Source organism: Blennius ocellaris (genome assembly GCF_963422515.1).
Source record: "Blennius ocellaris genome assembly, chromosome: 18".
NCBI classification, from domain to species: Eukaryota; Metazoa; Chordata; class Actinopteri; order Blenniiformes; family Blenniidae; genus Blennius; species Blennius ocellaris.
Window position 1 is genome coordinate 17,063,311 of NC_137667.1, and position 26,187 is coordinate 17,089,497.

General features: G+C 40.6%; 1 protein-coding gene across 1 annotated transcript; it reads left to right on the forward strand.

Annotated features, from left to right (window-relative positions):
* Positions 1–22,247: 22,247 nt before the first annotated feature.
* Positions 22,248–23,977, forward strand: LOC308142946 (microsomal glutathione S-transferase 1-like). The gene is made up of 4 exons (XM_080513567.1): positions 22,248–22,318; positions 22,638–22,773; positions 23,096–23,187; positions 23,301–23,977. Exons 2-4 carry the CDS (start codon positions 22,657–22,659, stop codon positions 23,545–23,547), a joined length of 456 nt encoding a protein of 151 aa, XP_080369693.1. The 5' UTR covers positions 22,248–22,318; positions 22,638–22,656; the 3' UTR covers positions 23,548–23,977.
* Positions 23,978–26,187: the final 2,210 nt, after the last annotated feature.

Consider the following 26,187-nt stretch of genomic DNA (forward strand, 5'->3'; position numbering starts at 1 on the left):
CCGAATGCACTGCATAGTGAAAGACGTGCACCTGTCTCGCTAACTGTTGGGGGCCAACTGTCGAGGACAGACGGTCGTGGGAAAACTTGGAGTGCTTGATGCTGTGATGTTTTGTTAGCTGGTCTCAGCTGAGTGAAGGGACGGCGTGACGGCTGAGGGACAGGGGCTAAATATAAAATCTGGTTTATCTGATGAGTCAAAATGAGCCTGTAGATCCATGTGTCAAAGACCAAGAGAAGTCATATTTTGAGAGACGGCATGTGTTTCATGGACCTGATTTGACAAAAGAAACAGATCAATATGGCACATCAAAGTGCAATCAACTCCATTTGCACACGGTTTTTACCGGATAATCAAAAAATGTGTTTCTTTTAAAAGTGTTTCCATCATATTTTTTTTAGCACTCAGGGATGTGTCGCTTCTCATATGTTCTTTTTTCTTCCTGCCCTCTCAAGAATGATAATTGCTTCACCGAAGATGATACAAAGCAGAAAGTGTGAATAAGGCAGCTTGTGCTTGATGCTCGGTATTGACACTGCAAAGGTTCACGCAAGGGCAGCAGAAATGGTTTAGCGAACCACGACTCACATCACGTACACTGTCTGAATATGCAGTCTGGAGGAACGATGTCTATCTTTACCCATAATCAACCTCAAATTTCTATATCTCAGTATTAGTACGAGACCCTGAGAGACATTTTTTTTCTATACTGATCAACACTTGTGATACATGATTGCATCCAGTTTCCTCCGCATGAAACTGATTGTGTAACGTCTCACTGGTTGTTTTCAAAGAACCGCAGCGATCTACTGTGTGGCTGAAGTGTGTGTTTGGACATGCAAAAGTACAAGCGAAAACATCCCCAGACGTGTTGCATAGCACCACGTCAACAGATTGTGTTACTATTGACATGTCTGTTGCTTCACCTGTTGGGATTTCTGCTGTTGCGTATCCAAACCCTTCCACACCGGACGTTCCCTGTCCAGGGCCAGATCGTATCTGTTTCTAAAATGCAACTGGTGCCGTTTTATTGTGGGGTGCCAAGCAGGAGGCTGCCCGGTTCAGTAATGAATAACAACGACGAGGCATTTGCCGTGCTTTTGTCCCATTGCATAAACTGTTTTTCGAATGGGTTACACAATGGCTGTATGTTTTTAACCATACAGTATGGCCGTTGTAGGTTTCCACTGAATGAAGCCTTAACTTGCCACTCAATCGATTCCCCTCGTCTTAATCCACATAAAAAAACAAAACAAATCCACGGGACCACTTTATAAACTTTAACAGTTTACTAAGGCTCACACACACAAACACAGGTACATTATTACGATAACGCAATTTTCACTTTAAATGTGCAAATATGAATAGCTTCCAATCCTTATTCTAAACTTGCCAGAGGCTCATCTATTTAAAAGAGGCTTTTCAAATATGAGCTTGTTGATTTTAAAGCCTGGGGTGGAAAAGACCTAGGGATGAGGACTAACACACGCGTTTGACAAACAAAACAGTCCCGGTAAACACTGCTGGAGCTGGCGAAGTCAGAAGTGAACCCATAAAAGTATCGGCACCTTATTTAAACTTGCATTTAAAATGCTCCACTGTGGATGCTTGCCAAGAACAGTTTTATGTACAGTATGCTTGTATATTTGCATATGCGTGTGACATTCTGTATTTAGGGCCCATTTACATGACAATGTTTCAGGTGAAAATACATCATTTTTACTTTTTCGCATTAGAAAATGATGTAGTCAGCATGTTGGGCCACCAGTGTTTGTTGTTGTTTGTTTTTGTAATGAAACTACATGCGCTCAGAGAACAATACACTATAAGCATTAATAATGTCCAGTACACGGACTTTCATACGACAGAATTCTATTGCTATTTCGGATGATTCTCAACGAACTATCAAGTCCCAGGAGAATATGGACTGGGAGGTATGACACTCTGGAGGAAACATTGTTGTTTTTAACCATACACTATGGTTGTTGTAGGTTTCCACTGAATGAAGCCTTAACTTGCCACTCAATCGATTCCCCTCGTCTTAATCCACATAAATAAAAAAACAAATCTACGGGACCACTTTATAAACTTTAACAGTTTACTAAGGCTCACACACACAAACACAGGTACAGAAAAGATGTCCAGATGTATTCAAAGTTATAAAATTAGTCAGTTAAATCCAGGTAAGAACCATTAATGAGAAGAAAAGAGGGAGAGGTCAACAAACAACCATGTGGCTCCACTCTCTGCCTGCCTGATTGACGCCATGTTTACACGTACCTGGGCATTTGAAAAAACGATGATATTTCTCTGCACTTGGGTGGCACATTTACACATAAACGCAGCTACGACTCACCACAAACAATTCCTGAAATCTCCGGCCACAGTGGACAGTATATATGCAGGTAGGTGTTTAAAAAAGTTATTTTTTTAAAGATAGAGGGGGAAATGTCAGATTTTGTTAAAACCCAGGTGTGTGTAAACATGGCCCTGAATGTCCTCAGGTAAAACCAAAACAACTTCCTCATGGAGCATCAATTAAGCAATTAAAGTTACACAGCTACTTGAAAACAACAAATGGTTACTCACTTCCAAATAGTACAAATATCACATAAATTACATTTTTATCCACTTAAATTAACCACAAATATTTTAAATGATTCATTTCTAACATTATTGCACATATGAACTGAGAACACCTGTAAATAATCCTCCTAATTAATTCAAAATCAATTAACTTAAATTGCAGATTAACTTAAATCGTTACTTACTTTTTAACCAGTATCAATCAATTGCATTTAGGCTCCTACGGCTGTGACGTGCAGTCGCAGCGGTTTCAAGACGTTTCCACTCAGACGGAGTTGGGGCATTTAGAAAAAGTTCCGCCTTCGAAGCCCTTTAAAAAAGTTGCATTTCAGTGGTTCCGAGCGCCGTTGATGTGTAAACGTGTCCCAAAAACACAACGAACGTTTTCCTTTTCCACTGAAAAACATAGTTGTGCAACGATGGCTGAAAAGTAAAAGTACATCTGTCTTGTTACTGTTCATTGTGAGCTGATCTAAGCAAAAGCACACGCTCATCACCAATCCTGATATGATCAGTTTGTGCCGTGAAGATTTCTTTTCTCTTTTGTCCTCTCTGGTTTATTCATAAATTATGATGACTCATCTTTGGCAAAAGCAAGGCGAGTCATTTCTAATACAACCTGAATGAGTTATACTGATACAGTTTTTCTTCCTTGAAACAAGCCAAGTTTTAATATTAGAATCAAAGGTTATCACTCTGAAGTGTCGGTATATTTATGGTTTTTGATCGTATATCTTAATTGGTCAGGGTGTGGTGCCTCGATAAATTCTGAGCGAGGTAAAGTGATGCCAGCAGAATAGCCAGGCCACAAGAGGAAGGAGTATTGTTCTTGGACTGGTTGACAGCGAACAAATCCAAACACCCAGATGGACACCAACAGGCTCCAGCAATAATACTCACACCAAGGGAGAATAGAGGTCACCTCAGGATATGCACACAATAAATCCATTGTGACTGGCTGTCTCTTTTCAAAGATATTTCACTGTTTGCAGACCTTATCTACCTCAACACACTGAGGAGAACTACTTGGGAAACAATTAGTCTCAAATACACGAATAACAGGGACCCGATGCTCCGAACAGCACAAGTGGAGGTTTTGAAGTGTACGGCGGGATGAATGCACTGATGTGCAGAGATGAAGCACTTATGTAAGCTCAACATTAAAGCACTACTAGATTTTTCTAAATGCACACAAAGAAACAAGAAATGCATGTGCAGTTTTGTATTGAAGTTTTGTATCGGAACCACACACACATGCTCACGGAGAACAACGTACGCTATAAACATTAACAACAGTCCTACGGTGACGGTCAACTATAAAACCACCAAGTCCCAGGAGAATATGTACTGGGACCATGATACTTTGTTGTTGTTGTTGTTGTTGTCCCTTTTCCCATGCGTGTGCAGAAGAACTATTTACTACAGCAGTGGTGCGCATGCACAGGAGCAGTACTTTTTTAAAGTACCATCCTGGGAGCCGTTTTTCAAAAACTTGCATTTTATACGACTCGAAGCACCTTGTCATGTAAATGGTTACTGAAAACACAATGAGCGTTTTCAGTTTTCACTTCCAAATGCTGTCGCGTAAACGGGCCCTCACTGTCGAGCTCTTCTCTGTGTATTCATTTGATCTATTTACTGTCAAGCATCACATGTATATACAGTACTGAAATAACATATTAGTTATTTATATAGTAAATTCATACAACTGTGTGGAGCTACGCTGCTAATACTGCTGGCAGTATTTCTGTTCTATTCTATTCTATTCTGTTCTATTCTATTCTATTCTATTCTATTTTGAATGTGTGACTATGTAGTTCCTTACTATATGTGAATGTCCGCTCATTATAAGACAATCTTAAGAGGCTGATTTCCCATGTATGTGGTATTAATGTCTAGACAAGCAGACAATTGCGTACATCTAACTATCGAAAACACTAAGCATGTGAAACCACAAAATAAGGAAGGTGTGAACCCAATAGAAATGTGTCAGCCACAAAACAACACATTTTCCAGACGCCATCCAAAAAACTTTTTATGAATTCAAGCCAACACAGACAGCAATGTAATTCAGGAAAGTTATGCAGGAAATATAGGGAATAAGCAGGAGCTTCATATCGCTCTCTCTCTCTCACACACACACACACACACACACACACACACCCACACAAACATACTGTCTCTCACTACATGTCCAGGTTTTTCTATCAGAAACAGAAAAGAAAAAAAAAAAAAAAACCCACAGCAGCCATAGCGACAGAGAGCAAAGGAAGACCTGGCCCGGGCCTGTCACCTTCAAAGCCTCCTGATTGGTCGAAGCCGGCTGTGTGAGCTTTGTTGCTGTGTGGACGGCGAGGCAGAGACAGCTCTCTCTGAGCGTTGCCGTGGACGTAGAGCTATCTCAGCAGTCCTGTCAGGGAGGATTTACGCCGCAGGCTCAAGGCTGGTTCTTCCTCTCGTGTGACACATTTTATAGGCAGATAAATAAAACCTCAGTGTTGCAGTCACTGGTTGCTGTAAAGGATCTGCTGACTTACTGTTTTTTTTTTTTTTACTGCCTTAAGAAATCTAGCTTTTAACAAATTAGAATAAATTGGGCAAAGCCATGTGATGACCACAAACCATCAGGCAAATTGAAGTTTATCTTTGCTCGGGACTATGTGGCCTTATTCTTATATTGATTGTAGAATTTTCAAGTATCATTGGAATCAGTGGATATGTAAAGCACTTTTGGGCAATCTGCGTGGTCTACCAATTGCACTGCGATAATAATGGTGCAGCTATTTGCTCCAAGATCCGTCGACCGCTCTGCCTCACCCGAACCCTCAGTTGTGCCTGATGGGCCGATGTGTGCATTAACTAAAAGATCCATTATTTGCACAGCCCAATCGGTAGATTCCACCCTTCACCCAAAAGTGCCGGACAGATGTTTGGTGACAAGAACTCTGAACAGAATCAACAAGTGAGTCATTCAAATTATTTTTAACAAAATTCCCTTGAGGAATGAATGTCCCAACAACAAGTTGTGCTACATAGCCCAATTCAAATCTTTTTTTTTTTTTTCAGCAATTCAAAGACGATTTGATGGTTGGAAAAGTAAGTGTTGTATGTAGTGTTTAAACGTTTGAGTTTTCAGTGACTTTTGAGGGAAGTGTGGTCTTATTTTATAAATTATAAAGCTTCCTGTCAAATCCGAAATCGAATTCAAAGTTCTTTTAGCTTATATAGCTCTTAACAACCAGAAGAACACTTGGTTCTCAGAGTGAAGTGTACTGGAGGTTCTTAGGTTCTCTAAAAGTAGAATGGGAGGCAAAGCTTTTAGCGCTCAGGCTCCTCTCACGTGGAACCAGTTCCCAGTTTCAGTCAGGGAGGCAGACTCAGTCTCTACTTTGAAGGTTACGTATTCAGCTTTTTTATTTCGTAAAGCTGGTTTGTTTAAGCTGGTTCAATCCACCCTGGACTGTTTTCTAGTGAATCTGCCATAAGTTTATACTGCTGGGAGACCTACACTGAGCTGCTCTCCTCTGTCACCAACATGAGCAAAGGTGAAGTAAACTGATGTTTAAAAATGATATTGAAATTTACATTCATCTGAGTCTTAAACTGTGAGTTAATACAAGCATACATTTCTATTAACATGAAGGTCTAATTCAATCTTGCATTACTGGTCAAATGATTGTCTGCATGTCCTGAATTATACTTTTATCAACATTAATATTCAATCATTTTATGATTTATAGAATAGAGATGCTCTGAGCAGATTCAAATTTAATCACCATCCTCCAGGGACGGCAGATGAATCGACAGATGAAGCAGTTTTATAGTAATGCATCCATCCATCCATCCATCCATCCATCCACTCACCACTGCTCCACCGTGGTCGACCAAATACCAATTAAAGCAAAATATCCCGTTTGTTATCGTTGCTATTTTTTTTTTTAAAGGTTCATCCCGCTCTCCATCCACCCATTCATGCGCATCCTGCTCGGGGGGTCACAGGGAACATTGATATCAATCCCTCTCGTCATCACCTCGTCTTTTTACCAAAGTTCAGGTAGGAAATGGAGCGGCCATTGTTCATCATCCGATTCTCTTATGTTATTGCCCCGGGGCAAAGTGTTGAAAGATGAGGTGAAAATACAGTGAATAACCACTGGCAGTTGTTTCCTCTGTCGGAAGGGCAGACACAATGAGCTCTCTGATTGTACTGTTCCCAGACTGCAACCAGATTGAGGTGATGACTTCCTATGACTCCTCTGACTCACTGGTGTCTGTATCATGAGATTCACAATATGTTGATCCAGACCTCGTGTGGCAGCGTTTCAGAACAATCAACACTTGTGGTGTTATGTTTTGGTTTTCACACTGAGATGCAAATTTTCTCTTGCAAAAGCCCATTCATGCAGTAATATTCATTGTTCCTGGAAAAAAAAGAGAGAGATAAGTAGAGATAAACTGTTGCATATGGTTCGTGTAGTGAACAACCCCACTCTGTGTTTGACAATGTCACCTAAGAACTGGATGTAAACTTTTTCTCTTACGGTCCTCATAAAGAAAAACGCATCTCATTTCAGGAGGAAAAACGTCTGCAAATTAAGTTTGTGTAGTTGCTCGTCAAGGACACGAGTTTGGCTCTATTGGACTGGAAAAGACACGGAAAGAAATGCATTTTGAGCTAAATGAACAAACCCCGTTCATGGCCAGTGGGATTAGTGCACTTTTATTTGCGTTCACATGCACGGGCATGTTTTATACAGCTGCAGAGCGCCTCCTCTATAATTACCTGCTAATGTGTCAGAGCTTCAGACAAAGCAGTGACCTCTGATGGCTGTTTGATTCCCCCGAGAACAGCCTGCGGTGTTCTTAAGCCGCATTACAGCTGAACTTTCAACTCCCATCAGCGACACGGAGACACAGAGCATAATGGTTTCATACATGAGCTCCCACGGACACATGTGTTGGTCGTCTCGGGTTTTAGGGCGGCACACACACACACACACACACACACACACACACACACAAAAGTCTGTGTTTTTAATTGTCCATCGCTGAGTTTCACTAATGTTACATTTCGACTTGGTTTACAAATATGCCACTTTGTCAAATCAACAGAAGAAATAAAATACACAATATAACATCTGTATTTTGTATTTATTTATCTTTTCTTTTTCTTTTCTTTTTTTTCGATGATGATGATGAAACAATTACCAGGTTATTTTCTATCCCATCAATCAGTCACACCGAGTCACAATAGTGCCTCTCAGAGCTGAAAAGCCGTAAAATTGCTTAGGTAAGAAAAAGGTACAAACGCGTTTTAACACTCAAGGGATTCTGTTTTTGTTCATCACGAAATCAGCATTCATTAAAATGAAGTAGACTATGTGAAGTATGCATGTGGTTTGTCCAACATATTTTAATCAAAAGCCATTGTCTGCCGTGTTCGACACAGTTACACTGGATCTGTTCATGTCTGGCTCTCTCTCAATGACTAAAGTAGCTCTGAGCTTGGTGCTCCAACTCTTTCCCTTAAACATACTGTATGGACCTAAAATGAAGTGTGACTTTTTTTGCACTCGTAACAAGAATAGCCCCCGATGAAGCGGCAATCTATAGCAGCTTTTCTGAACTATTGTGTAGAGTAGGGCTTGAAACAATGAGGTGTGGGTTTAAAGGGACCAGGTAAAAAAAAAAAAAAAAACTCTTAAAGCTACAGGCTCTTTTTAAGCCTTCTGCTCGGAAACTACATACCAAAAATGAATAGAGTATATCTCTGCAAAGGCGTATATTGAATCATTTTGATGCCATAATAAAGGGAGCACTTGTGAGATTTGTTCAGATGTGTAAGTATCAGTATATTTGCCACTGGGTCAGAGTAAATGAAGATAGCACACAGATTGAATGAAAGATTTTAATTTTGCCCCAAAATATTACATTTTTAGAATGAATATTTCTTAGGAATGATGCAGTTGCAGCTTTTAATCATCAAAAATAAGAGTAAAATACTTAAACATAACCTCTGCCAGGTCACGTTGAAGAGAAGCAGAGCAATATTAAAAAGGATTTTAGTGGCGACTGGTTAGAATCTCCAAAATGTCCATTTTACAACATTTTAGCACCATGTGTGCTATTTTGAATTGCTCATATAATAAACTATATATTTGTCATTTGTATGACTGTTGGTGTCCATCACATTCGAATACAACAGTTTGGAGCTTCTTCTTTTATTTATTTTTTTATCCACCAGACTTTGTGTAAAGCTGCTTACTGCTGGTCACACTCAGTAGATCTGAATGATTGATATCTCTATCGATCCATCAGATCCAATAGAATTGAGTGGGTGTGACCCAAATCCCACTCCATAACACTATTGATATCTGTAGATATCTGGGAAAATATCTGTTTTTGTAAAAACCCGGGAACGTGTAAATGTGGCATAACTAAAACTAGCGGTTATTGCTTTCAAATATGACATTTCATCACGAAACCAGCCTGCGACTTGGTTGGTAGCAAGCATTAAAGATCAACTGTAATAGCAATCCAACTTTGTCGTCTGTCCATACGAATGTCCTTGTAATAATCATTCATTTGAATGATTATAGCATATTGTTCTTTGGGTGCATCCGTGTGGTTTTATGAAAAAAATGACCATCAGCATCAACTCATGGCCTGACAACTAACTACGCCATTTCCAGCATTTCTGCCATTTCCATATAAACTGATATACTTTTCAAAAATTTGCCACCTAAACCCAAAACTTTTCTGAAATGAACATACATAAACGATACCTTTATATCTTATTGAGAATCAACACTGTACACCAACATACCTGCAATAGTGTGTTTATCATTGAGAACATCTCAAATCAAATTGTAATGACTAAGTGGGTTGACGATGTTGTCGTACCTGGTTTGATTCAGGGCTTGAGAGCCTTTCTGCCTGAAGTTTGCATTTTTTTTTTTTGCATATTTTTAAAAATCTCTTTGTCTTGGTTTTCGTTTATTGTGGCTGATTGTTCAAGAGTGTCTCTTCTGCCATTAGAAATGTTTTGATGATTAAAAGAACTGAGTGGTATTTTTTTTTCTTATCTCTGAACAAAAATCAGACACATTTGTTTTTAATGGTACATCGTGACGAGGCCCTGGCCGCTACTTGCTCAGTCTTAATTGTAAATTATCCACTGATTTTTCTTTCTTGATACAACCTGGAATTATTATTTGAACTGAAAATAAATACAGATTACATTTATACAAATAAATAGCAGCATGAAGGGAGGAATTCGCCATTGAAATTCAAACAAAATTAATTAAATCTGCAGTTTTCTTGTCGAGGCATGGCTTTACAAAGGTTGCTGCACTCATCCTTTTTGTTCCTCTGAATGGCTGCCTGGGAGACGTCTGATTTTATTAGTCATAAATGTTCATGGCACCTCCGGTGCAAAAACCAGAGAATGATGTTGCCCTGTCGCATAGGCCATCAATTCCAAATTACTGCTTTAATGTAATAATGTGCTTTTAATTGTCTTTTTTTTTGTTTTTTTTATCCATCTTCAGTTGCAGTAGGTATTCATGCATGATTTACGAGATAATGAAGGAGATACTCTTTGAAGTCTTTTAAAATCGATTAGGCTAAAGACTATGCTGGGATCATCCCTGGAGGCATTTCTTTCAGAGACCAGGTTAAAAGAAGGACAACATAATGAATATAATCTTTTTTGTCAGCGCTTGCTGGTTGGGAAAAAAAATTGCGAACATTATCAACTATGAGACAGGAATTTCACCAAAGGTAGTGTGTGTGCAGTCAGTGTGATGGTGAGATTCTGCCAAGCCAGTAAATTATTTCTGGAATATTTCATCAAAACAAAAAGAAGACAGAATAAAATCCATATATTTCCCCCCCAGATTCACAAAGAGTTGGAGCTGATGTCTTCTGACTGAGTGGTTGGTATCACAACACACACACACACACACACACACACACACACACACACACACACACACACACACACACACACACACACACACACACACACACACACACACACACACACACACACACACACACATCATGTAGTTAGAAGATATATTCTAAGTCTTGACAGATTTGATAGCTTTCCTATTTGTTCTTTACATTCATTTACAATCATGAACCAGCTGATACAGACGCATGCCATTCAGTGAGAAGCCAACTTCAAGTGAACAGAAAATCATTAAATTAACCAGTTTGTTGTTTTTTTTTGTATGCGGTGATGTGCCATGTGGGAGGGGGGAAAAAACCGCATTCTGTCATCAGACTCTGCTTCTCATTATTTAGCACCTGTAATCTCACAAGGCTTATATAACCCTCTGAGATAAGTCGAGCTCCTCTATGTGAGCCTCCCTATTCTCATCCATCAGGTGCGGCGTCTGACAGCTTTATTCATCCAGTAACACCAGCAGTGATATTCACACAAAGGTAATTAATCTGGAAACCTAAGGCCTCTCCCTATTCACCACAGAGCAGATAGATAATTATAGCTACAGGCTTTGGGGTTAAGGGGGCAATGAAAGTGCTGAAAGAAGGGCTTAAACGAGGGACCGAAAAGTTATGTATGAATGTCTTTACCCTACAGAGTGTGGTTTTATCCTGTGGCTGCTGCCCTTGTTGGAACCTGCATTTACACAGTAGTAAAAATTACACATAATGAAATCACGCCTGTTTTATTCACAAAATTCTGAATAAATAACATTTCTCCTGCATCCTTCCCAAAACAGAAAGTTGTGGCTGGACGTTCAGGGAGTTGCTACAGGTGTGCAGCCACAGAGTGGAAATGAAGGTCCTGACAGGTAAGTTGATAGCACAAGGTCACAGTTCACACCAGGAGGCCACGACCATGAAATGATCATTTAAACACATTTGTTGTTTGGATTGACAGTCATCGACTTCTAAAAAGTTCAGATTTTATTACATTTTGGGGGTTAAAGTACCCTTTGTGATAATGGATGGATGGATAATGGATGGATGGATGGATAGATGGATGGATGGATGGATGGATGGATGGAGTACAAAGAGTGCATATAATCCAGGTTTGTTTGTGTAACATAAACATGAGTAGCTTTTTTATTTTACACTACAGAACAGAAGCAGTTTATAAAACATACATTGGAGAGAATGTTTCTTTGTGTTTGCAGTGACTCACAGAAAATGAAACTTCACACCCACACCCCTTTGGGGCCGAGTCCTTTGTGTGGGTGCAGGTGCATCTGCAAGTGATTCTGCCAGAACTGATCAATGGTAACGAGCACATCATGACAGCATAGAGTAAACTTTTCAGAAGTTGCTAAATGCATCAAAAGAAGAGCTGTGATCTCGGCATTGAAACAAAGCTGGAAGTTTGATCACATCAACAGGTAACACTGAGCAGACTACATACACTTCATTATGGTTGAAAAATAATTACCTAAGTTCCAGCTGAAAAACATCTCCGATTATGATCAGGGGCAGTGGATTAATTATTGTAAGATCTTCAGTGAATATCAAATTTCATCATTCGTGGACTTACTCTCAGCAGTATCTGCAAAAGCTCTGCAGGGTGTCTCATTGTGAAGTTTCTCTTTCCTTTGGTCCGCTGATGAAAAGTGCAGCTCGGCTTCCTGCTAATTCTCTAATTAAAGCCAAACAGATGCGCAGCTTGCTCCACCACATAATCAGCTGCCCCCCTTTACCAATTCTCATTTACACAAAAGCATGTATCCTGGCTTTATGCAGGGATCGTCTTGTGAATTAGCCCAAACTCAGTGTGCATTGTGACTTCAGAGAGGTGATAAAAGCTGTGTTCAAACGGTCCAAAGAAATCTTGGACTGGGTGTTTTGTCAAAGAGAAAAAAATAAGCAGTTTTTGTAGCTTCATTAAACAATCTCTGTATTTAAAAACAACAACAACAATAATTTTAGACTATATTAATTAAAAAAATCCCAACAAAAACAATCTGAATATTTTAAAACTAGTGTCAGGCCCTGAGGGGAAGAGTGAGGAGTTTAATCACTTTGCAAACAAAGGCGCTCCATATGCTGTCCGTTCCATTGAGAAAATGTGCGAGTTGAGGCCAAACCAGCTGCAAATGCAATCAGGTTATTACAAGACATGCCAAGCTGTAAAGGTTTTTAACAAACTCTTGCTGAAAGTGTCCTGTGAAGCTGCAAACTAAACCCCTCGGCCCCAATGAGTGAGCAGTTAAACATAAGCCTTGCTTGTTATCTAGAGAAAAGAGTTAAGTGTGTCCCAGAGAGAGAAGCATGTTGGCATATGAGATAATCTGGACCTCGTGATCTTTTCTCTGTCCTTGCAACAGTCATGCTCAGGACAGAAAGTCATTCACACATGAGTAAAATCTGGGGCGCTTTCACACCAGCGTGGATTGGTCCTGACCACAGTTTGTTTCAGGGAAAGTCCACTTCGCATGGACAGGTGTGAAAGCTCACCTGGACTCTGATCCGAATCAAAGAGGGGAACTCGGCTCCGCCTGAAAATGTGGGTCTCGGTTCTCTTGCATTGACGTGTCCAGAGCAACATGCTGGATAGCATCACTGCCTTGCCTGCTGCTAAAAACTGTTGCTCCATTTTCTTTGTTGTGAACAAGTTAAGGAAGTGGGATTTACACTTTCAGTCTCGACCAATTCATGAGTTGGATTTCTACTTCATCATGCTTTTCTTCCTGTCTGGTCATTGTTTGTTTCGGGCGATAGCGCCCCCAAACGAGCAGCTGTTATAATTGCGTGACGTTGTCCATGCATTTTGTTCTACTCTCAAAAGTGCCGAGCGAAAGCAAACAGCTCATTGGTTGGTCCAGACCGAAACCGGAAGTTCTGCTGCTTTAGCCCGTGGGGGCGAGGCTAGTTAGCCCGTAGCTAATGGTTAGCCACAAACAACGGCCATATATAGTCTTCAGACCAGATATCAATAAGCGCCTTTATCACTACTTCTTCCTCACGACTCGATGTCTGCCTGCGAGATATTTTCCAACTATTTCTTTCTGCGTCTGCATCTTCTGATTCACGCGGTTCGCCGCTTGTTTACTACCCTGAATGCATTGCAATAGTTGAGTATTCTATGGATTATTCTGACGATTAATCGAGTAATCAGATAAAACATGTAATGCTTTAACTTTGACTTTTTGTCACCACACCTTCAAAGAAATTGTAGCATGGTGTGTACAGGATGCGTGTGTGTGTGCATGAGAAAGAGAAAGAAAGAGTGTGCGTGTGTGTGGCACAATCATCATAATAACGTGAATGAACCGTAAAGCAACTGTAGCATTATCATTTCGGTGTAATTTTCTAACAACACTTTAATAATACACTTTTTCACACAATGCCTCGCCATGTGGCCACTACAATTATTTCCCGTTAATCAGAAATTATTCAACGCCGTGTAATGTTCTTTACCTGCCGTAATCTACACCAGCAATCACTGATCTAAATCAAATACTTTTGTGAACGCGGCATTAACGTTAGACCTACCTGTTGGGTCCGCTCGGCAGGCTCCTTGCGTACAGCCGATGCTTTCGGCTCAGGTGCTGTAGCATTGAAGAAGTGCTATTATGGAAAGCTAATTCTGTTTTGCAGTCCTCTCGTTGTACTGTGTTTTGCATCCGATTCAGTTTATAATGGTCCGACACTTTCGACAGTTCACTTTGTTTTCTTTGCTCTCTCTGTCACTCGTCTCCGTCAGTCTCCTTCTCCATTTTACATGTTTGTGCTTTGCGCGGACATGACGTCATCAAAAGTGTAAGTGACTTAAAGCTTTCACACTTCCACAAAACAGGTCGAATATGGATGACTGGTGAGTGAACAATCAGAATCGGGTTCGCATCTCCGCAGTGTGAGCGAACCATTGATCACACTCATGGTCTGCTTTGATTCTGAGGATTTCCTTCATGAGTCTGGGACAGACAGGATAGCTTATTTAAGTGTGTGTTCCTCCATGATATTTATTTGTACATACTAGACAGATGGCCTGCTGTCATGGGTGTCATTTCATTCATGGTAAATCATGGTTTCCTTGTGAAGTCATCTCCTGACAGCGGCGGCCATTAGATGGAAAATAAAGTGATGCTGTTGCTAATGGATGACACGCAAAAAAATGTGGCATCATCTAGTGTCTAGTTTCCTGTCGGTTGTCATTTGTACTCGCGGACATAAAAGATGTTTCTTTTATGAGGAACTTTGTGTGGACTTTATATCTGCAATCAATGTTAGTTCAGTGTTTTCTGTGGCAAGGACGGTGTTTGTTTTCTGCAATGTGCTGTAGAACTTTGTGTTGCATTGCAACTATGTAAACATTGTCCTTGTATTATTATGTTTAGTGGAATATTTCTTTTATGTGCTTGCATCTTCTTGTGCATTTATTTGTATTGTCCAATACCGCACAGTTTACAAAAAGCTATTTGTTTAATGTATTGTTGATGTACCTATACTATGCATCGCTATAAACTGAACATTGAAAAAAATCCACATGTTCACTTTGGTTGAGATGAGTTCAATAAAATATGAGTGAATCCTTTGGAAGTGGATTCATCTGTGGATAATACTTTTAACCTCAAATGATCTAGAAAATCCACTTACTCTCCCCACTTCACAAAGATTGTGTTTAAAACAAGCGGCTCGCATCTCCTGAAGAACCTACCAAAACATAGCTGGTCTGTGTGGGTGGCTGCTGAGTGCGATAAAATAGACAGAAGGTGCGTATTGACAGGGAGAAAACATTCAGCTCTTGCAAATGATGCTACTCTCCCGAGGCCCAATTAATAATGAAAGTAGATGCAGAGCAGTGATGACACAACAGCCCAGAGTTCACAAATTTCCCTTCGCCTTTCCGGCAGTACAATCCTCCAACAAATGCAGTTAATGGCAAAAAAAAATCAAGCCATGACCTGCACTGCTACACAACACCGAGACTGATATTTGAAAGTGTTTCCAGCTGCGTAACCCTGACTCATCCACACACAAACGCTGGCAATCCTGCTGTGACCCAGCAAGTCCCTGAAATGAACTTCCAGAAGGTTTTTTTGGGGGTTTTTTTTGCAACAGCAATTAGACAAGCTGGAAATACAAATGGGCCTTTACTTCTATGTCAGACTAATGAGCACCGACTAGTCCTCACTCAAATTCTTTGTTTCAAACTGGATTAACCCTTAAACATCTGGTTTCACTTCTTTGGCTGGATTTACTGGCAATGCTGCAACAAACAGCCCAGGGGAAGACGGTTGCACACTCGCTTGCAGACACACCTTGTGTGCAGTTTTACCCGGCAGCATGGTGCTTCTCTTCTCTGCAGCCAAAGACTCAACCAGAGCTTTACAGTGTGCGTGCGTGCGTGCGTGCGTGCGTGCGTGCGTGCGTGCGTGCGCTGACACCCAGCTGCAACAGAGCCATTCATAAAGGTGTCATGCTCTGCAGGAAAAGCCAGTGTAAGGTTTCTGGACATTGTCAGAGCAGGTGCAATGAATTATCCTGCCGTGCATGTCTTTGCAAAAGCCTTTCTCTGCCACCTCCTTTTTTTTATTTAACCACTTGTCAGCCTCAAGGTAAGATCTTGACTCATCTTATCTTCACTGTAACGTGACACCGACGAGCATTTCTTCTCAGAGGGAGGACAGGGCAGTGACACACAAGGCCGTGGTGGCAGTGCTGACGTCATTGCAGCACATGTGGTTTTGAGTGTTTGCGGAAGTTCATCACCTGACTCTCAACTAAAGTGCGCTGGCTTATGACAACATTTCAAAGAATAGGGAAGTGCATTCACCACAGTTCTCTTTGAAGACGCATAGATGGGGGAGCAGGATGGTGACCGATGCACGCCGCAGAATACAGGATTCGTGGTTACCTGCGTATCGCGCCGATTGTGGCAGAGTGCAGCTGCACGTGGGAATTACCGTGAAAAAGTAATTCTCTGAAACGCTGAAACGCTGCACCACAGATCAGTTTCCAAAATGTCCATGCAAATGCAGAGTGTCACCTGCACCGACCCGATGATGTGAAACCACGAAGGCAACAACATGCTGTGAGAATTTCCGAAGCCCACACGTTAACAAATAGGCCAGTTCTTATAACTTCGGCTATTCAACTCACCCTGCAAACAGCAGCGACTGAAACCATACGCAGCATGAATACAGCACAGGCAGGAAAACCTGAACCTATAATGTGATTGACAGTGTGTGTAGAAATGTTACAATTTTTTAAAAAGGCTGTTTCGGCTCAGCAGATTGACGTTGTTGCACGGCTGTTGTTACAGAGGTCACTGCAGAGGTCCAGTGTCTCTTTTGATCTAATTAAGCTACAGTGAAGTGCCCGGCGCTGAGACGAAGCACGTTCTGCCCTCAGTTGAATATTTTTTTCTTTTTTTTTTCCCACTGGTGTATAGAATTTCTGCTTGGGGTCATTCAAGGTTCTTTCTCGCTCCAAACAGATAACAGAAAAAAAGGCTGCTCTCTTTTCACTCTCAAACTCATCCTCTTCAGCTCATGTTGAATATAAATGGAAACTGAGTTGAGGTGTTCAGTGCAAATCACTATCAAGGTCTGATATGTGTGTATGAGAACAGTATTGCAATGAGAGTGTGGATAGTAATAAGAGTTAGAATGTGTATATCTGTAAAGACAAAGAGAGAAAAAAACAAAAAACATTTGCCAGAATAAATCACAGAAAATTCATGGTGACATTTAAAAAAAAAAAAACCCAAAAAACTAAGTTAATGTTTGTGCAGAAGCTTTGATGAACCCAGACGGCACAAACAAAGCAGACAAGAGATGAAGCAGACGACCACGGCTCAGAGTGTGTTAGACGTTTGTCTAGACTGCAAGCAAGATCCTTCCCGTCATTGTTGGCTGGCATTGAGGGGCTGCAAAACAGGAAATAATCTCTGAGGGAAAACACAAACGATGAACATTAGAAAGTCAAAGACACATGAAATAAAGCACAGTGATTGCATGCGTGTGTTCAAACAGGCTCCAATACCTTCATATTGATTAAATTCAATATTCAAACAGTGATATGAGGTTGTTTTGTTGTGTTTTTTGTTTTGTTTTGGGTTTTTTTACAGCTTTTATCATTTTCTTTAGCTTGTGTTTTTCAAGGGATTCAAACTTCTGTAAAAGCCATCAATCTGTTAAGACCCTCAAATTTCTAATTCATTCATACAAATGAGTGTTGTGTCCCTTTTGTACGTGGCTAATAAATAAAAAAAAAAAAAAAAAAAAAAAAAACAATGAGCTGATGTACTGAGACATGTCGGACTGTAAACACTGTTTCACATTCAACATATCCATCAGGTTATGAGAGATTCATAAGTAATTCCTAAATATCTGAACTGTTTTTCTTTGAAAACTTTGAAATCACTCTTGATCGATTGTATTGAAGTTTAAAAGTGAAATTATGATTATGACATATCATAATTAGCGGAACCATGAATTTAATGGGGTTTTTTTTGTTTTCCAATTGTCACTTAACTATTTAAAGATATTTTAAGATAAAATTGAAATCTATACATTTTAAAGGGAAAAGAGATGTTCTTTTTTTTTTATATACTTGGCTTGAAAACCATTGTGAGATACATTATTACCTTTACCGACAAAAGTTGGGTGACCAACAAAGTTCTTATTTTTATTTTTACTTTTATGTATGTATTTATTTATTTAAATAGACATGATAAAAAAGTATGAGGATTTTAACTTCCAAAACAATCTCTGCTCGTGTTTTTCTTTACCCCTATCTGTAGTTGAAGATGAAGATGATTGTGTATGTTATAATCATTGTTTATTACAGTAATCACCTATAACTGTCATGAAGCATGTCGAGAGGGCAAAGTTTCATGGTGGATATTTGTACTAGTCTCTGGCGCCATCGTATGGACAACAGCATTCAGGGGCCATTTTTATCTTGCACATTGATGCTTTTTATTAAAAATTGTCATGAAATATTTGTGGATACAGTCAGGGTGGCATCAGTAGCTGCATCAATATTGTGATAATAACAACAGTATAGGTTGTTGACATGGAGGTGAAGGCAAATTGATTTACATGATAGCACCATTCAAACACAAAGCAATCCACATTGCTTTACAAGGACATATAGAAAATACATTACAACGAGATTAGAATAGAAAAAGACCACAAATAAAGCAAAAACTTAATTGCGATAAAGGTAATAAAATAAGTAAAATCTATTGTTTAATGGAAAGCCTGAGCAAATAATGGAGTTTTAAGGCCTAATTTACAGGACATGAGTGTGTCAACCATTCTTAGGTGTTCGGGATGTTTGTTCCACTGATGAGAGAGTAGGAACCAAAAGTTACTTCACCTTGTTTCTTCTGACTCTGAAACACTGAGTAAACCTCTTTCTGAGGACCTGGAGGGTCTGGATGTTTCATTGTCAGTTCACATCGATGACATCACACTGTCAGGATACATACTTCCACCACCGTCACCATATCACCCAGTTCACCTCTCCCTCTCACCGCCACTCTCGTCTACACCCTCAGCACCACCCGCCTGGAGTCCTGGACAACTGCAGCTCCCTCCTGCCTGGTCTGTCTCTGGTCTCTCTCTGGTCTCCCTCTGGTCTGTCTCTGGTCTCCCTCTGGTCTCTCTGGTCTCCCTCTGGTCTGTCTCTGGTCTGTCTCTGGTCTCTCTCTGGTCTCTCTCTGGTCTGTCTCTGGTCTCTCTGGTCTCTCTCTGGTCTCTCTGGTCTCCCTCTGGTCAGCCTGGTCTGTCTCTGGTCTGTCTCTGGTCTGTCTCTGGTCTCTCTGGTCTCCCTCTGGTCAGCCTGGTCTGTCTCTGGTCTCTCTCTGGTCTGTCTCTGGTCTCTCTCTGGTCTCTCTGGTCTCCCTCTGGTCAGCCTGGTCTGTCTCTGGTCTGTCTCTGGTCTCTCTCTGGTCTGTCTCTGGTCTCCCTCTGGTCTCCCTCTGGTCTCTCTCTGGTCTCCCTCTGGTCTGTCTCTGGTCTCTCTCTGGTCTCCCTCTGGTCTGTCTCTAGTCTCCCTCTGGTCTCCCTCTGGTCTCTCTCTGGTCTCCCTCTGGTCTCCCTCTGGTCTCCCTCTGGTCTGTCTCTGGTCTCCCTCTGGTCTGTCTCTGGTCTCCCTCTGGTCTCCCTCTGGTCTGTCTCTGGTCTCCCTCTGGACTCCCTCTGGTCTCCCTCTGGTCTCTCTGGTCTCTCTGGTCTCTCTGGTCTCTCTGGTCTCCCTCTGGTCTGCCTGGTCTCCGTCAGGCCACCAGGGGCCCCCAAAGCTACCCTCCCCTGACAGCACGTCACTGATCATATATGGGCATGGGTCACATCCTGCAGCAGAAGGGAAAGTGCGCAGAGAAAGTCATCACTTGTGTGCAGCCAGTGGCCTGATGTGTGACTGTAACATATTGAAGAATCCATTTCAAACTACATACTGCAGAGAAATTAAAAGTTGGTATACAAATTAATCCTCAGCCGACTGATTCAATTCGTCATTGTCAGCAGATACAGTAAATTGTGAAGCAGCAGATATTGTGACTCGTTGCAATAATATGAATTAAATTTAACTGAGTTAATCTGTATCACTGAAGCATACAAACCTGTTGAGCGCTTTCAGAGCCTCGCTGGAGACTGCCGTAATTTTAACTGCGCTGTTATTATCGTCGGTAAACCGGTACGGTAAAACACAAGACAGCGTACGCCCGCAATGCTGGAAGGAAATCCTTAAAGATTATAGCCCTGGAAGCAACGACACACAGACAGCCTGTTTTCAAATTGCAATAAAATGGAATCCTTCATAGGTTTACACATAATTTCACTTCAGTGCAATACTAGCCATACTCCTTTGTTACTACAAGAAATATGAAAGAATATTACGGTAGGAATTTGGAGAAAAGTACTCTTAAACTTGGATGTGTTGATCGAAAATTATGGTCTCTCGCTTGTTTTCAAATTCCAATAAAATGGAATCCTTCATAGGTTTATGCATGATTCCACTTCAGGGCAACACTAGACATACTCCTTTACTACTACAAGCAGTATCAAAGAATATTACTGTAGGAATTTGAAGTAAAGTACTTTTAAACTTGGAGCAAATTAATGAAAATAATGGTCTATCGCCTGTTTTCACCAGAGTACTTTTCTCCAAATTTATACAGTAAGATCCTTTCATATTTCTTGTAGTAACAAATGAGTATGCCTAATATTTCCCTAATGTAGAATTTGGTATAAACCTATGAAGAATTTTTTTTTATTGCAATTTGAAAACAGATGAGACCATCATATTTGTTAATTTGCTCCAAGCTTAAGAGTACTTTTCTCCAGTTTCCTACAGTAATATTATTTGATATTGCCTGTTGCCAGTAGTAAAAGAGTATGTCTAGTATGTCCCTGAAGTGGAATTAGATGTAAACCTATTAAGGATTCCATTTTATTGCATTTTGAAAACAGGTGAGAGATCATTATTTTCGACCAACAGATCCAAGTTTAAGAGTACTTTGCTCCAAATTTTTACTGTAATATTCTTCGGTATTACTTGTAGTAGCAAAGGAGTATGTCTAGTATTGCCCTGAAGTAGAATCAGGCATAAACCTATGAAGGATTCCATTTTATTGCATTTTGAAAACAGGCGAGAGATCATTATTTTCAACAAAAAGATTCAAGTTTAAGAGTACTTTTCTCCAAATTCCTACTTTAATATTCTTTGATACTACTTGTAGTAGTAAAGGAGTATGTCTAGTATGTTCCTGAAGTGGAATTAGATGTAAACCTATTAAGGATTCCTTTTTATTGTTGTTTGAAATCAGACGAGAGACCATTATTTTGGTTAATTTGCTCCAAGTTTAAATGTACTTTTCTCCAAATTCCTACAGTAATATTCTTTGATACTACTTGTAGTAGTAAAGGAGTATGTCTAGTATTGCCCTGAAGTGGAATCATGCATAAACCTATGAAGGATTCTATTTTATTGCAATTTGAAAACAAGCGAGAGACCATAATTTTCGATCAACACGTCCACGTTTAAGAGTACTTTTTTCCAAATTCCTACAGTATTATTCTTTGATACTGTTTGCAGTAGTAAAGGAGTATGTCTAGTATTGCCATAAAGTGTAATCAGGCATAAACCTATGAAGGATTCCATCTTATTGCAATTTGAAAACAGGCGATAGACCATTATTTTCATTACTTTGCTCCAAGCTTAAGAGTACTTTACTTCAAATTCCCACAGTAATTTTCTTTGATACTGCTTGTAGTAGTAAAGGAGTATGTCTAGTATTGCCCTAAAGTGGAATCAGGCATAAACCTATGAAGGATTCCATTTTATTGGAATTTGAAAACAGGCGAGAGACCATAATTTTCGATCAACACATCCAAGTTTAAAAGTATTTTTCTCCAAATTCCTACAGTAATATTCATTCATATTTCTTGTAGTAACAAAGGAGTATGGCTAGTATTGCACTGAAGTGAAATTGGGTGTAAACCTATGAAGGATTCCGTTTTATTGCATTTTGAAAACAGACCATCTGTCTTTCTGTCGTTTCCTTCCAGTACTGCTGACGTACGCTGACCTGTTTTACCGTAAAGGCGATAATAACAGCGCAGTTAAAATTGAGTGCCGGCTCACTTGACGGCAGTCGCTGGAGCGTGTTTTGGCTGCTCTGCTCCTCCCACACAAGAAACTGTATGAGCAGCGAGATCAGGTAACAGATCAGGAAGTGCTTTTCTTCTCCAGTCTCCACACCTGAACGCCACTGGTAAGCCGCACACTCCGAAACTATTTGACTCAAGAAAGGTGTTTTTCTTTGCACAATAATAACTTCACTTCTTTTGTTCCATGTGTTGTTAGGAGCAGAGCAACTGTTCACACTGCTTGAACCGTTTTGAAGTGTTTTTGTCTATTTTACAAATGTGCTATTTGAAGTGAAACATACATCTTAACATTGGTGCGTGTATTTAACTCTCAGCGTCCTGAAATACAACAGTTTGTTCTGGAGCAGCGACTGGACCACTCCTGCTTCTCCACTCTTCTATGTGAATGTGTTGGATCATTTCCATCCCTGTTTGTATGTCCAGCTCTTTGACAGGACATAAAATGGCAACAATAATGAACGACGAGGTCTTCAAGGTTTTTACCACTCACGCCACGATCGTCCTCGGGAAGGTTTTACTGATGGCACCTTTGACTGCCTACTACCGCTTCTCCAGAGGGGTGACTGTCTCTCACTTCTTTATCTTCAGAAATAAGTATTGACTTAATGATTTAGTTATTTTGTAATGGTGCTAGCTCTGGAAAGTCTTATGAGTGAGATTAAATATGATGTTTTTTTCCCTCTTCCTGGATTCATTACATGGATCTTTGACCCGACTGGTTCAATTCAATTCAATTCAACTTTATTTACGTAGCACCAAATACAGAACAGTCATTCCTCGGTGCTTTTAACAGAGAAAAGAGAAAAACCCAACGGATCCTGGTGACTTCTGATGTGCAACAACAACAATTGTGTATACATGAATTCTCTCTATCTTTGAAGGCCTTTGCAAATGAGGAAGATGTGGCCCTGAAGAGTGCAGAGGATGGAAAGAAGCTGCTGAGGACTCATCCAGATGTAGAGCGAGTGAGAAGGTTGGATGATCGAGGCTGCAAACAGACACAATCCTTCTCTGCTTATTCAATTCAGTCTGTGCACGATCGACGTGTTTCACCCAGATTTTCACTGGCTTGTTTTCAATGTGCAGGTGTCACCAAAATGACCTGGAGACCGCTGTGCCCTTCGTGCTGGTGGGCCTCCTCTACACTCTGACTGGACCTGAGCTTTCTTCTGCCCAGCTTCACTTTCGCCTCTTCACCGGGGCTCGGCTCCTCCACAGCATCTCGTACCTGGGCGCTCTGCCGCAGCCCTGCAGGGCCCTGTCATGGATGCTGGGTATGGGGATCAACTTCTCCATGGTGTGCAGGGTGCTCTACACAGTCCTGGTTCTGTAGAGACCAGAAGACTTGACACACACATCCACAGCAGGCTGTTTCTTCCTCTATAACCGCTGCAGCTTTTGTACCATTATCCATCCGTCTTTGTAATGAATTTCAGGCTTTGTTGATACAGCCTGTTTTTATTGCAAGGGCAGTCACATTTATCTATTCACACACACAATCATTCACACAGTCTAAAACAATGGTCGCTCATTCATACTGAATGTGTTCAAGCCTCTTTTTCGAATGAAGGCTGTCCTGCCACACCCGCCACAACACCTGGCACCACGCTAGATATTCACCATGACTCTGCAAAAATAACGTTTGTGTAGATTCCACAGCCTGGAAGCTATATGATCAATCTAATGATGTGTTTTTGATGTGATTTGATTTCAGATGTGATCAGTCTGTAACATGTTGTGAAGCTAAAATGAGAAATGAAATGCTTGCTGTCCTTTACCTTTGTGTGTGTTTCATGTTTGCACTTGACGCTAACGCACCAGGCCTGAAGCACCAAACACATCGCTTCGCCTCACTTCATTTCAGAGCTCTGATTTTGTTCACATCTAAACCACAGACCCAGAGTGTGACACATTTTTTAAATGACTGAAATGCATTTTCAGCAACATTTCCTCATTTTTCAGTACGTGGCATATTTTTTTTTGTTATAGTATTTAGCGTTTGAAAAAACGTGTAGTTCACTCGTTCTTCTAAAGAATGAACTCATTACTATAGTGGATTTTGATGAATTTCGATGAATTCATTCTTTATGTATTTTTACCATCTTTCATTCATTTGAATGAGATCAAATTAAGGACAGTCATGAAGATTCCCTCAGCTGGTGGTGAAGACTGATCCTAATGTTGAACACAGATGAAAGCATGAATAAAATCAAAATTAATTCATTAAATTGAAACATAAGAGCTCCAGAATTCATTCACTTCTCACGTTCACTTCTCTCCATTCAAATTCAGTTTTATGATTCAATGTTTTGTGCCACACATCCAGGACCTGGCGCCAGGATAAACTAGTCGAACATCGTAGAGGAGAAATGGCTTTTATGACAGCACTACGCTTTACGATCTTTACCTGGCATAAACCCCTCCGATACAAATATTAACTGGAAACATGATGTGCCCGGTGGTCAACTGGCCAGCTGGCATCCCAGGACAAATCCCAGGGAGTCGACATGACTTCATTGAGATATCCATTCAAACCAATAGATTTAATCTCAAATTAGACCATTTTCGATTTAAAGAATTCAAATTCAATTCCTGCTGGCCCAAGGTTTATCCCATACCTATGAAGGTTGTTTACAAAACAGAAATGATGCTGCATTCAAATGACGGTAGGAAAGTAGATGAGAAAACATCTTCAGTGAAGCTGCAGCGACGACCAGAAGCTGAAGTTTATCCACTGTTGTGGACTTCTGAGTTTTATTTTGTTAGTAAGCAAAATAAAACAGAAAAAAAAGAATAAATAAAACAAAAAATTTAAAAATCAACAGTCATCAGGTTAATGCAATAAATTTAGAATATAAAATAATGCTTCACTTCGTGTGGTAATAAAAACAGATGATAGAGTTATAATGAATTGTTTATATTTTACATATGTACAGTGCGGGAGATCAGGGCTGCAGTGGGGCAGCGGCAGGGCGAGAGTCAGTCACTGTGTTGGTGGGGATTAAAGACGGGCTGGATCGTGGCTGGATGTGGGAACATCTGGTCCAAGTTGCTCATCCAATCCCCTGGTTGAGGCAGTTAGCGTTGTAAACAGGCCGCCATGGTGTCTGGTGGTTGGAAGATCTTATTCCTGGTCTTTTCTTTGCCTAAAAACAGAAAATACGTTAATAACTAAGTTCATTAAAAAAGGTGTTTTTTTTTTTTTTTACAGTTTTAGTGGCGTCATATGAACATTTCTGAGTTTCAGGTGAGGAGAGAGTTCATACATAGTTAGAGGTGGTCGACCAGCCCGGGTTGTTCTCCTCATGGCGCTGTGCCTCGACTCTCGCCTGCTCAAAATACTTCTCCTGCTGAGGTCGTGACAACGACCTCCAATGTGGACAGACGACAACACATTGTCAGCACACACACATAGACACACAAAGACAAGCCAGCTTCTAAACTTGAGTAATGAATTTGTATCTCCAACATGTAGGAGCAGACAACTTTCCCTCTTTCCCACTTCTGCATTTACTGCCGCGCTCCCGGTCAGGCCCAGCTCAGCAGCGACGACGGGCCTCGTCCAGAATGGAGGATGGAGGCGCTTCACTTCATCAGAGTGGCACGATGGATGCCCTGCGACGCATCAACATCTGCACCGGACTGAGTGCGCGCTCCGAGGGAGGGAGAGGCCCTGCTGCAATACTCACAAAACAATGGTTGAGTTCTGGTTGAGTCTCCTTCATTCCAAGTAGGATGTGTCATCCTGTATAAAGTCTGGTTATACATTATAGAAGAGCAGCTGCACGATTGAGCTTCAATCAGCAGTAGATGTTTTTGTTAATGAGAGAGAAACTGCAACCTGGAGACTGCACACTACCCAGGTTTTCTACATAATGTATTTCATTCAAAGGCACCTTGTAGAGAACTGCTAATGAAGCCTGGTGACAATTTCCTAATCGTGACACTCTGACCTTTGTGCTTTGTCTTCAGT

What these genes read in the sequence shown, in the direction of transcription:
- LOC308142946 (XM_080513567.1), top strand. Translation starts at nt 22,657, where the DNA reads ATGGCAACAATAATGAACGACGAGGTCTTCAAGGTTTTTACCACTCAC. An exon ending in ACTACCGCTTCTCCAGAGGG is followed by an intron (nt 22,774 to 23,095) that starts GTGACTGTCTCT and finishes CTATCTTTGAAG; the next exon opens with GCCTTTGCAAATGAGGAAGA. An exon ending in GATGTAGAGCGAGTGAGAAG is followed by an intron (nt 23,188 to 23,300) that starts GTTGGATGATCG and finishes TTCAATGTGCAG; the next exon opens with GTGTCACCAAAATGACCTGG.